At 38.5% G+C, this 14,062-nt stretch overlaps 1 protein-coding gene across 3 annotated transcripts in view; it reads right to left on the bottom strand.

Annotated features, from left to right (window-relative positions):
* The window catches only part of bcl11ba (BCL11 transcription factor B a), a 46,784-nt gene that overhangs the window by 9,105 nt on the left and 23,617 nt on the right, over positions 1-14,062 (bottom strand). The window contains exon 1 of one of the 3 annotated variants that reach the window (XM_086160196.1): positions 2,426-2,518. The exons of the other annotated variants lie outside the window; for them this stretch is intronic. Coding sequence (XP_086016322.1) covers positions 2,426-2,468 — 43 coding nt within the window. The 5' untranslated portion in view covers positions 2,469-2,518. Of the gene's footprint in view, positions 1-2,425; positions 2,519-14,062 lie in introns of those variants that run through there. 3 annotated transcript variants of the gene reach the window in all.

Below are 14,062 nucleotides of genomic sequence, written 5' to 3'. Positions count from 1 at the left end.
TGTTCAATTACAATGTCAATACTGGGACAATTGTGCTTTTTTTGCTTTTCCCTCTGGGCAGATTATGATATGTCCTATATTTTGATTATTTATGTATCTGAGTATTTTGCCAAAAAAAAATAAAAAATTAAAATACGTCAGTGAATTTGTTCCATTGAGATACCAGAATAGGATCTGAGGCCTAAATAATTCAATCACCCCTTGACATTTTTTTTTTCATCATTCCCTCTGTATTACTAGAAAAATATTTAAAATGTAACTATCAGATACATTTTTTTGCAAAAGATATTTTCTATATTATTGTCAAGTGAAAAAAAATGGAAAAACTGAATCTGAATATTCCCCTGACGACTCAAAACAAACAAAGTAGTTATATGAAATCATCTCTCTACTTCTGGTATGTTTAATGTGGAATACATGACCTTGGGTCCCACTCCCAACAGGACTCACCAAATGTTTCTTGGCACAAGTAGTTCCATAGATAACCAGCTTGGGGATGTAAAATATGAGCCCTGTTTAAATATTGTATTAAATGACATCTGGGCTGTTGTGGCTGCGCTTCTTCTTGACATGTCATGATGGGAGCAGTGACAACGTGTATTTTACAGTGTTGGTGGGAAGCAAAGTACTTCCCAACTGTCACTGTCAAAATGCTTAGTGTGCGGATTGTTTTCACGGACGATGCAACCTCTGCCATCATTTAAGCTTGTAATCAATTATCCTGTTCTGCTTGACCCAGATTTCAGTCACAATGCAGAAATGCAGCCACATGTTCGTGTCTGTCCAAACTATTTTTCGGTGTTTCAATGAATTCTGCATTGATGGCGTATTCAGCCAAATTGCTGAATCCCGGATCCAAAGTGTCAACTGCCATATCTTGAAGTGACTGACAAAACCCGAAGCAGTGTCACAACACCAAAGATATCTATGGTTTGGTAATGGATCTGCAGAGCCGCTCAGACACATAATGCTGCAATTTCCGTGCAAAAATAAAAGAAGCTATGGGAGGAGTAGATACATTCTTTGTTGTACCTGACTATTTTTGTTTATGCAAATTATGCAAAAAATTACCTCTTCATATATTGTAATGTCTATCATTTGAAAGTAGATCTAGATACATTATTATTATTATTATTATACATACTTGTAATGTTGGTAAAGAGAGCATAATATCTTTTTTGTTTACTGTTTCCAAAAACTGAAATGACACAGACATTATGGTAAAAAAATATTCTCAATTGCCGAATACTTTATAAAAGGACTGGCTAAAATGTCAAAACAAGGTTAAAATCGTCATTTTATCAAACAAAAACTGACAAAAGGACAGAGATCTCCAATTCAAAGGAGAGAGACAAGAAGTAACCTAACATCAGACTGTTAATGAGAAACCCAAGCCGCTCTTCTTCTACTCCGTCTCTATCAGTGGAAGTGTGGTCTGGCCCTTTGCCTGTGTTTTGTTTGGCACACAATTTGAAAGGCACACGCACACACAAACAGAAACATACATACACACATAGACACACACACAAACACACACTTCTTGGCCAACAACCAATTGGACAGAAAAAGAAAACAGGGACAGTAAGAGTCAAGTTGTTGTTTTTCCTAGCATGCTCCTATTTTTATATACAAAAGGATGTACAGCTATAGTCTCACTGCAGAAGTCACTGTTGAGAAACAGAAATTATGTGTATGAAATAAATATATCATTTTTATATTTTACAATCATGTCTTATGTCTTCCAGCCAAGAAAATATAAATTGTGCATGTGTGTGTGAGGGACCGAGAGAGAGGAAGCCACTGTGTGTGTAATGCAGCCATATGGAGCAGAAACACCCAAGTATGCTGACACACTGGCATCCTCTTTTCTCCTCCATCCCTGCGAGGTACCACCCCACCCCTTCCCTCCCCCTTACCCCTCCTTCCTGGTTCAGTTTCACTCTGTATAAATCTCTCATTACTGACCAATTCCAATTTTCACTATGATTCAATTTGCCATAATTACTGCTGGTGCTGCTAATATAAAAAGGGAGAGGGAACAGCTAGAAATCCGGTGTGAAGGTCAACTGGCAGTTTGCGGCGTTCATTTTCATCCCACTGTATTCATCTGGGGCAGCTAATGGCCCAATTTTCCCCTCCCTCGCTCCTCAATAAATATTGCTGGAATTACAGGTTAAATAGCTAAATTAAATCATCGCTATTTCAGAGGAGGGAGGGACGAAAGGGGACAGGCATGCGGAGGAGAGAGGGAGGGAATTAGATATGTACCAGTTAATATAGAGTGTACAATTAATGTAGCAAGTGTCAGAGGAGTGCTGCCAAATTATTGCGTCAAATAACATTATTTTCACTTCGGCTGATGGCGGCCAGAAAGATAAACACACCAAAACCAGACCGTGAAAACATATACGCATCTCATCCTTACCCACATATATAGTTTTCTTAATTGTTGCTAATAATCCATCCATCCAGTCGGCCGCTTATCCTGCAATCTATCCTGCATTTTAGGGGCGGCAAGAGGTAGAGCCATCATCTTTTGAACCGAACATTCATGGTCCGATTCCCAACTCCTCCTAGTGTGTTGAAGAGTTGTTGAGCAAGACACCGATCCCCGAACTGCTCCCCTGGTGCTGGTGGACGCCAGCCTACTGCTCATGGTTTATCCATGATGGCTTAATTGCAGAGAACAAATTTCCCCACGGGGATTAATAAAGGATAAATTATTAATCAAGATCACGGAGGATGCTGGAGCCTATCCCAGCTGTCATGGGCTGGTCAGCAGTCAATCGCAGGGCCACATATATACACATACACACACACACACACACACACACACACACACACACACACACACACACACACACACACACACACACACACACACACGGGGCAATTTTCCTAATTTTTCCAATTAGCAGGCTGCATGTTTTTGGAGCATGGGAGGAAATCAAAGAACCTGGAGAAAACCCACACAGATACAGGGGGAGAACATGCAAACTCCACACAGTGAGGTCCCCATTGTCAGAATTAAAACAGGGTCCTTTAACCTCAAATAAGAATATCAAAAGAGAACAGAGGAGTTTTTTAATATTTGTTCCTTTCTCTCTGTTAACACTTGCTTAATATATAATTCTAAATTAACTGTCTCTTATCAAGTATCTTTTAATATAGATTTTTTTCTATTTTTGATTCCTTCTCTGTTTATTTTTTATTTTTCTTATATTACTAGATAAGTTCACATCATTTGAAACAAATTTTCATGTTAAACTGACATACACTGTATGCACAACTATTAGGCAAGTTGTATTTTTGAGGATTCCTTTTGTTATTGTACATCTTCAGTGCTCAAACCTGAACATTTAAGTAGTAAAAGTGACGTTTTGGCTTATTATGCAAAACCATTATGCAACTAAATGGCATTTTCCCCATCTCACTTGTTTATGTTCACATGTTAAAGTGAGAATAATAAACAAACTCAAAGAAAGTCACAAGCCTTCCATTAATAGAATTAGTTTCTTGATCTGGTCAGAATCAACATTTTGTGCATTTGCAACCACAGCCTCCCAGACACTGTTCACACACAGTAGGTGTACGGTTTACCTTCACTTTAAATTTCCTGCTTAAGAAGGGCCCAAAAGTCCTAAATAGGGTTTAAGTCAGGTGAAGAAGGGGGCCATGTCATGAGTTTTTCATTTTTATGGCCGTCACTGGCCAGCCATGCAAGTGCAGTACTTCGATGCATGTGATGAAACGTTGTCTCGCATAAAAATCAGTCTTCTTGAAAGATGAAGACTTTTTCCTGTACTGCTACTTGAAGAAAGTGTCTTCTAAAAATTGGCAGTAGGTCTGAGAGTTGATTTGGAGTCCGTTTTCAACCCAAAAAGGTCCAACTAGCTCATCTTTAAGAATTCCTGCTCGTACCGGTACGTCACCTCCGCCTTGCTGGTGTCTGAGTCAAAGTGGAGCTATGTGTTCGTTACTGATCCAACCACGGGCCCAGCCATCTGGTCCGTCAAGTCACCCTCATCTCATCAGTCTACAAAACTTTAGAAAAATCTGTCTTCAGATATTTCTTGGCCCATTCTTGACGTTTCAACTTATATATCTTGATCAGAGGTTGTCGGGTTTCAACCTTTCTTACCTTGGCCATGCCTCAACAACTGAACACCTCAGACTTCTTGACACTCCAGTTAGGTTGCATTTATTGAACATGGCAGCGATTGAGGAAAATGGGTTCCTGGTAGCTTTCTGTTTAATTCTTCTAAAATGTTTGGTGGTTAATTTGCGTCTTTTCTTTTCAACACATTTCTTGCGACCCTGTTCACTATTTGCAACAAAATGTTTGATAGTTCTGTGATCACACTCCAATATCTTAGATATTTAAAGAGTGCTGCATCCCTCTGAAAGACTTTTTACAATTTTTGACTTTTGAGATTCAGTAAAATCTCTTTTTTGGCCGATTTTTTTCTGAGGAGAAGAATCTGCCTAATAATTATACACATCTTGATAAAGGGTGTGGATCTCCTTGGGCCACACCGTCCCTCATTATACAAATACATCTCACCATTAAATCAAATAAGCATTCAATATTATACAGCTCGGAATTGAAAATTATGGATAAAATGATGGTCAAAATTATCACTTGCCTAATAATTGTGCACACAGTGTAAAGCTATTGTCATGTAATTCAGCTAAAGTGTAAAGTTTAGTTGTTTTTTTTCTTCATTTGTCCATTTAATTGCAAATTACCAAACCTCATGGTCAAGGATAATTGCATCAAGCAAAGCTGAGAAACTTCTGTACCACCATGGCTGATTTCTTGTTGCCATCCCTTTCCTAATTCATAAAAAGTAGTATCATATTTATGAATCACATCACAAAATACCCATAACAAAAACGTCACTTTTTTAACAAATCTTAAGTACTTACATCCTTGTATTCATTTGGAAATATCCAAATCATATTATAAATGACAAATAGACAATAAACCTTCGGTTCAACTTTAATCATTGGCAACCCTTATTAAGTAGGTTATATTTAAAATAAAAATCTATTGGAGTAGACAATATATCTCTTCCTCCTGGCCCTGTGGTGGGTTAATCTGCCCCTGTCTACGACCACATTCTTGGTGCATGTACAACAAAAGCAAACACTAATTGGGTTAGATTTTAATTGAAACTGGCTCTGAATCAAAATAAGATCTTATCACCAAAATAAGATTTTGCTAAAATTGATTCATAATTATGAATTATCGCCTAGCCTCGCCACAAACACAGGAATGTCAACAAATCATTAACAGCTTCAAATCCTGAATAATGTAAGCTATTTTTTGTGAATATCGCTGGTAGAAGTCAACACCCTAAGCTATGTGTGGTTAATTTATTAAACCTACCTGTCATATAATTTACTGCATTTATTTCAGTGTTACATGTGCAACTGGCCCCATACTGTTCTGCAAGTTACACACTGATTCACACACTCGATTGACAACTGCTTGCAATTAATGGAGAAAACGATTTATCAAGAATACGCGGTGTTTTGGGAGGATTGTTTATGTGTAATGTTGTATGTTGTTCGTTGGTGAGTTTGTTGGTTGGTTGCTCAGTTGGTTTTGTTTGAAATGTTATGCTTGTTTGTTTGTACAATTTATCTTTCCACTAGGATTTTTACCTCATTGGGTCTGCAGAAAAAAATTATAATAATATTCAATCTGAGAGGTGATAATTAACCAAGTCAAGAGGGTTTTAATGTTACATATTTCATTATCATATTAAACAAATAATGATAATCTGCCATCCACAAATCAGATTTAATTAGTATGGCGCATAGGTGAATAAATATATGAAAAAAAAAAAAAAACAGAAGGTAAATGATGGGCGGCACAGTGGCACAGTGGTTAGCTCTTCACCCTCACAGCACGGACGAGCCTGGTTCAGTTTCGACAAGAGGACCTTTCTGCGTTTCCTCCAGGTCCAAAAACATGGAATTGGGAAAATATTGGGAAAATAGCCCTGAATGAGGGAGTGAATGGTTGTTTGTCTATGTATGTGGCCCTGCAATTGACTGGTGACTAGTCCAGGGTCAGCTGGGATAGGCCCCAGCATCCCCCACGACCCTGAGTGCAGGATAAGTGGCAGAAGATGGATAAATAGATAGATGATGATTGTAATCCTGATTTATGAACCCTGGCTCTCTGTCAGATAATCTCTTTATAGTTAACAGTGTCCCCATGGTTATAGTAACAGTGACTTCAGTTGATGGTGGATTAGAACGCCGGTTTTGCTTGCATAAAGGAAGTGTAGCAGTAGAGGGTCTTGATATAAGGGGGGCAATGTCAGTGCTGAGGCATTTACATACAGAACAAAGCTGACTGAGCCAAGGGTAAAGCTGTGTGTGTGTCTTGTATGTGTGTGTGTGCACGTTTGTGTGCAGGTTAAACCTTTAATGTACAAAGTTTCCTGACATTTTATTATTATTTATTTTTTTGCCTGCAGTGTTATTAGCATGTGTATGATCTCAATGCACATGCACACTTACACAAGCACAAACGCAATGGCACAGGGATTCCTGACTCTGCATGAATAATGTCTTGTTTATCACTATCAGCAACAATTATATGCAAATGAGACAGCGGCTACGTCGTCTGTGTGTGTGTATGTGTGTGTCAGAGACAGAGGGAGAGAAGATAGAAAGAGGGGCCCTCTCCAACTCCAAGGTAAATAATTACATATACATCAAAAACGGAGCAATATTTTTATTTGTGTAGTGTGTTTTCTGCTATTTTTAGTGAGAGCAGGGTTTATCTGGCACCCCAGTTCGAGCATCATCTTAATAGTTAGTCCAGGTTGAACAAATTGATTTGAGTGTAGTGGTTCACCATTATCCAGTATGGTTGATGTGACCGCGTCACGATAGGACCACACACCATTTTTAATAAAAACTGCATGGAAATGAAAACCACCTGTCTTGAGCTATGGAAGTCAGCACAGTCTGATCGAGTTAATCTGAACTGATTGTGATAACTCATCAAAAAATAAAAAGTCGGGGATTCTTTACAAGATAAGGTTTAATTTTAACCATGCCACACCTCCACAGGCTTAGACAGTCAGAGAATTAGATGTATGCAAACCCAAAGGCATTTGCACAGCAACTCTAAGGCTTTAAGTGAAAATGCAGGGGAACATGCAATGAAAACTTTTGCTGGTGTGTTAGAACACTAATGTAAATCACATAACTAGAAGAAGCTGAAACCAATAGAAGGTTTCATTGAAAGCTGGAGGACAAAAAAATGAACTTGGACTTTAGATCTTGCCCAAATGCTGACCACTAGAGAAGGTGAAACATGAACCGGATTTTGGGCGGTTGTTTTGGCAACAAAAAGTGCTGTTGTGAATATGGAACAAACCAACCAGCCGAGTATAAGTGGTACTCTTTAACCATCTTGACATATTGTTTTCTTACCACATATTTATGTCAGTGCAGGTGTCATGCACAAAAATGGGATTACACTGGAGTCTAAGTTAGTTGAAAGGTCTGATACATTAACCAGTAGGATCCTGATTTGTAGTCATTTTGGGGGGAGTTTGACTGTGAGAAATGATTGCACAATGTTTAGATTTGAAAAAGGTTCAGAGTTTATAAGGATTTGAAAAAAATGGGATCTTGGAGCTTAAAAAATGGCCTGCGTGAGTTTTGCAAGAGAGAAAATCTGCTAAATGTTTCATTTATTCATTTATTTTTCTATCTAAACAAGCCACATTTGTTTTTCTTTGCTCCTCTGCCTTATTGGCCCACAAATGGATTTACAATATGTGACTGTAAAACACTCACTCTCACCTTCACATTCACTCAGAAAATATATTTAGAATTCTAGCTCACGTACAGCATGGAATAATGAAAGGAATCTTATTCACATTTTCCGACTTTCTTGCGCCAGTTCTTCACTTGCCACCTTTCTGACTTATAAACAGATAGATCACATTCTTCATTCTGCTCTTAGATCAGGCCTGGTTGTGTTTTCACCCAGCAAAATGCATCTGTCCATGATAATCATGATGATCGACAGACTTGTTTGAATCCCTGAATAAAACACAGATGCAGATGATTACTTCGCCATCTGGATCCAATCTGGAAAATTTAAGAGTCCCTGGTAATATTATTTTACTTAGTTAAAATATTTCTGTTCAGGATTAGGTTTGCTTAATGCATCAGGTTGGAAACTTAATTAACAAGTTCTAATTTTAACAATGTCTTTAAACACAATTTTAAACTGACTTGGCAGGAAGAGTACAGCAAAGTAGGTGTAAAACTGAACCAGTCAGTCTTTACAAAATTAAGTTCCAAACATAAAAGTTAACTTTAAACAAGCATCGCTTCATCCATGCTCTCATTCTTGGCATCCCGGATTGTTTTATCGCAACATTCTTTCATCCCAGCATGTGTTGAACTTTAGCACGAAGCTGTCATCTCTGCATGCTATCTGTCCAACAAAGGATTATCTTTGTGCAAGGTGTCTGTGTGTGTGAGTGTGTGTGTGTGCCTGAGCATTCAAGTTTTTGGTACATCAGGTGGGGAGGAAGAGAGGGTATGGAGTTTCAACATTATTATAAATAAAGAAAGGCTTACCTGATTATAGCCCACTTAAAATTAGAACTCTGTGTCCCACACTGCAAACAGAAGCTATATTGCTACCCTAATGTTGAACAAGATGTTGAGTATTTAAATCTGCAGCTCAGATTTCTATTGAAATTACACTAAAGCGATCAAACCCGTTTTAGCCATATTCACTGATCACATTGTGTGTTACCTTTAAAAACGTGGCTGGCTTTACACATCGAATATAAACAAAAATGTCATGGTTTGAGGATCACAGCACTGTTCTATCCTGTCAGCAGCAGGAAGCGTTTGTACCTTTACCAAGAAAGAGGGAAAGAGATTTGACTCCTCTGACATGCCTCATTTCCTCTACCTTGTCTCTGAGCCAGGGCTGTGCAGACACAACTGAGTTTTTCTGAGGTCACACACTTTGGTCAGGTATTGGGTCTTAAGGAGATATTTTTTGAACACCCACTGCTTTTTTTGGAATGATCTAATTTGCACATCTGTGAATACACTATAAATATTGGTCATCATGATGATCACTCAGACCACATTTTAAGATGGTTTGTGCTGCATGTGGTTGCATTCTTTTGATTTCTCTCCCTTGATTGTTTTTAATTGTCAGTGGAATAGCTTGGTGACATGTATTGCTTTGCTCTGAGAAATATTAAAAAGATTGTCTTTGCAAACAAAGACAACAAACTAATCGCTAACCCTATATATATGTTATTTGTAGGGGTCTGATCAGAGCTTCAATCACAAAGCTCTTTTCCTAGACCTGGTGCAGAGTGACACTGACACTTCCCTGATATGGATGTTAATTCCAGGTGAAGACAAGCCATGGAAAGAAACCAAAATAAAGAGTTGCGATGCTACTGCTGTCAATGTGTGCGGTTGTTTAAAATCTGTGCTCTATTGACAAATTAGAGGGATTACCAGAAGTGAGTGCCAGAGCAAACCAGCTAATCCCACACACTGGCCTGCAACACTGCACTTCTGTGTGTGTGTGTGTGTGTGTGTGTGTGTGTGTGTGTGTGAGTAGCATGTGGTGGCTCATGTCACTCTTACTGTGCATGTTGAATAGGTGATGGCAAAGCAAAGGTGGTCAAAATAAGTGTAACATGTGTGTCAGTTGCTGGAATCCAGCGATCATATTTTTATTCAGTGTATTTCTCTGTTACCAGGAGTCTTACAAATAAATCAATTCATACAACTGTTTTTTTTTAGTTTTAAAATCTCTTTTGTAACAATGAATTTATTTGATTTGATTTGATTTGATTTAATTCAATTTAAATTTATTTTATTTTATTTTATTTTATTTTATTTTATTTTATTTTATTTTATTACAGAGGAGCATCACACAATTAATTTAGATAAATCAGTGTATTCAGTAGAAAAACAGAATATGGACTGGGAACAATTTTTCTGATCATGATTGATGTCAGTGGCAAATTCCGTGAGGCCATCAGTCCCATGTTGGCGTGGACTGAGACGCCACGGATCTTCAGTTTTCAGCATCCCCCACTGTCCCTCCTTGATTTTTTCATCTTTTGAGGCTTAGTCACTGACATCTTGTCAGGTGAAGAGTTGGCATGGTCTCTGTAGCCACAATATAGAAACTCTGCCATGAGCCTGATTTGAGTTGGAATGCAGTCCAACACATTTTTGGACTCTTCTACCCGACTTCTCTGACTTCTCTACATCTCCCTGTCACCTATCCTATCCAAATCCTCTCCCTCCCTCTCTCCCCTTATAGAAGGCTTATCCAACTTGTACGGTGCCAAGTGGGAGTCTCCTGAAACACATTGCATGCGCACACACACACACACACACACACACACACACACACACACACACACACACGTCTGTTGCAGAGAACGATGTAGCAGTGCCCCTTCTGTCTCAATAAGACATACAACAGTTCTGCCTGACACTGACAACAAGAATAAAATACAACTCTGCGAATTCCTTCACTTTTCTCTTTTGCTCCAGTAGTGAACCAGAAAGAGTTGATTATAATCCTGGATTTATGAATTCAACATCATACCTTGTGATCTGCTTCACCTTTTCAGCTTTTCCAGTTCATTTTTTTTTTTTTATCTAACCTTTATAAGCCATTGAAATGTCCTCCTCCACATAAATAGCAATATAAAAGAAATCGCAAATCCTTTGACAAACTTCACCTGCAGAACTAGAAGCAGAGGAAAAAGATATGCTGAAGGGGGGGAAAAAAAGAGGTTATGGGGGTAGAGAGGGAGCAAAAATGAAGTAGTGTATCCTGGGGTCTGAGTGTTATGATCAGACTCCACTTGTTTATACAGTAATGGCAGCAAGAAGTAGGAGTGGGAAAGGAGTGGGGGAGGTGGAGGGGGCAGATCGAGGATGAGAGTAGATCCAGACCAGATGGAGGTTAGAAGAGGGCATGGATGGAGGGAGAAATGAGGGGACAGGTCTGTGCTCCAGGCCCTTATAAGGTCTGGATGAATGCAGAGCTTGAAGGAGGCTGAAGAGCCAAGGGAAAAGAGCAAGAAAGGACACACCTAGAGTAACTGCAAGGATCTGTGATCTTTAGGCTGTTCATAATTGAAATATTTTTTTACATTTATCATGACAAAAATAAAACCACTAACATGTTGTCAAAGATGTGGTATAAGATATGGTCACAGAAATTATTCAATATTCTAAGGTCACCTTATTTGACATAACATCATATTTGACCTAACTCTGGTTTGGCTGTGTCATGGCTTACAAAATAGACTCATCTATGCTCAGAGCGCATCCAAATTTTATGACTCAGTAAAATAGTAGATATAGAGCATAATTTTAGCTGGGTGTATCATCATGATGGTGTCATCAATTTTATTCATTCATAAGAACCCATGTATTCAGCATAGGTTACATGATTCCTGCAACAGGCAGTGGCATGTTAGCTGCATGCATTCAACATAATCCTGTCACACCACAGTTTTGCACCCCTAACTCAAACAAAAACAAAGCATACTTGGCAGAAACAATAAAGACGCAGAGAAAATACCAGATGCCAGACAAAAAATTTAAAATAAATTGTCAAAAAGAAGCTGTACTAGTTACACATGGCCTAAAAAATGGCATGTGGTAAAAGGAAGTTTTAACTAATTTCTAAGATAAAAGTACATATCAAAGTTAAAATATGTCACAAATTCAAGTTTTGGCTCAGCAACTATAATTTGGAGATTCTTAAGGAATTAAGAAAAATACAGACCACTATATACTTGTTTATTGTATTTATTTTTCCAAAAATAATTGCTGTGATGGGTTTTCAAAGCAAAAGTTGAAAAAAATGAAAGCCATATTCATAGAATATTACTTATAAAAGTAGTAAGTAAGATTTACATTCATCTTTTTGTCTGTTCACATACAGGTATTACAAATCGTAATTGTTCTCCCAAATACTCACATGGACAGGGACAGTGTTTGGTCTGAGCACAACCCAAAGCCTCTCAACTGTTTATATAGGCAAGTGCCGACCATTTAGGTCAAGGAATCCTCCAAGTGTGTGTGTATGGGGTGGAGGGGTCTGGTTACTGTAGTGAAGTTCACATTAAGCTATCCTGGATCCACTGAGCTGATGTCGCTTCCAAGTGAGACACCTCACTGCAGGCAGGCAGATGGTGGCGCTACGCTAACAACTACAGTCACTGGCTGCTGGTTGCATGTAATCCACTGACCAGCCACAGCTGGGAACTGGAAGAAAATGTATCAGGTCTTACAGTTGTTAATGTCTAAATGGGTGGTTGTTTAGTGATGTAGTGCAGCAAAGCATTTTGATGACATAATAATGTGCTATTGGGCTGGAGGAGCGCAAACAATGGAGAAACCCCATAGTGGTTAAGCAGCTCACCCGGGAAGGGGAAAACATTGCACCAGCCAAAATGCCTTATTTTTTCCAGGTATGCCTTTTATCTACAAACCTTCAAGTTGTGCCAAAGGGGCAGTTAAGGGATCCTGGTTAGCCAATAGCCCTGCCAAATTGCCCAAAAATGTAGTCATTATGCACATGCAGAGCAGTGTGCAGAGACACATTTGCAGTGAGGAATTACAGCATGTAGAGATACGAACCATCGATGTGGGTTTTTAGGAGCGCAACTCATTAAGTGGCCCACTTTTTCAGTGCGTGCAGTAGAGAGAAAAAATAGCGTGCAGTCATCTGTTCTGTATCAGCGGGGCTGTAGTTTCAGTCATTCTACCTTTGCAAAGCACTGTTAATTTGGCAACCCCTAACCTCGTTCAGCAGATTACACCAGAAATGGACAACTGTCACCCTAACCAGCAATAGACTGGCCCTATATCCAGACATATGCAGTAACTAGCTCAATACTATAACAGATACAAATTCTTTGTTTGTTTTCCTGGGAAACAGAGCATGGGTTGGTTTCTCAGGGAAAAAAACAACTATGCATTCTATTGATTTACTTGCAGGTGATGAAAGCAAGACGGCAGTAGTCCAGTTCCTCTCCTCCAGCCCTCTTTTTGTTATCTGTGATATTGCCCAGAAAAATCAATAAAACAAGTGTAGCTACCAAGCTTTGTTTATCTTTTTTCCTTTAAGTGAATAATTCAGAGGTGAGAAAGGGGATGATACAAAGCTTTGATAGAAATGAAAGCGTTTCCCCATGGTTTCCTTCAAAGTCCATCGGAGATGAGATCAGTAAATACATATCGTTTTGAATAACAGAGTTGTACCGCACTGCTTTCAAGACCGTCATAAAAGACAAGACATTACCTAAATTTGAGCAATGATACCAAAAAAAAAAAATCTGTAAATTATTGGCCGAAAGGAAAAGTCAGTCAAAGTTGGTCAAGTAATGGAAAAGTTGGTGCAAACGAATTTTAAGGGGGAGTAAAAATTTCAGTTTGTTTTAAAAATATTTTTTAAGGTCGCCATATATATAGTATTAACCTTATAATAATACATTAATTTTCATGTTTGTCTTTACAGTTTTTGATATAGATATACTTGGACTCCAGAACAGAAAAGATATTGCCACTGTTCAACCACTATAAAAATGTCTAGGGAGCTAATCACTGTTCACAGGTGAAATCCCTATTATGCACATTAATGATAAACACCTTGAAATCTGTCTGATTTCACAATAGAGTGATGTTTAGGAAGCTTAAACGCCTTAAAAAAAGTATTTTAAAAAGTGCTGGAAAACAGTCCTGGGTCCGTGGGGTTAAAGAATGGTGGGATACCCATTGGGATTAGGTGGATAATCAGAATGGGATTTTGAGACCACCTTATCCACTGACTCTATTCAGCAATGGAAGAAAATGTATTAGATGTAATGCAAAAAGCCTGCCATCATGTAGCAGGATGGGATGTACCCCACAGCATTTATGCTTTGACATTCATTTGTATTCATGACAAAGAGCAAAGGTAGTAAAGACTGAAAAGAAAGCTGCCATGCACTGTAATAGATCTAAG

The sequence above is a fragment of the Fistularia commersonii genome, chromosome 15 (assembly GCF_037954325.1).
Source record: "Fistularia commersonii isolate RoL2024-O1a breed Wild chromosome 15, RoL_Fcom_v1.0, whole genome shotgun sequence".
In the NCBI taxonomy this organism is placed as follows: domain Eukaryota; kingdom Metazoa; phylum Chordata; class Actinopteri; order Syngnathiformes; family Fistulariidae; genus Fistularia; species Fistularia commersonii.
This window is presented reverse-complemented; position numbering and strand designations above follow the sequence as displayed.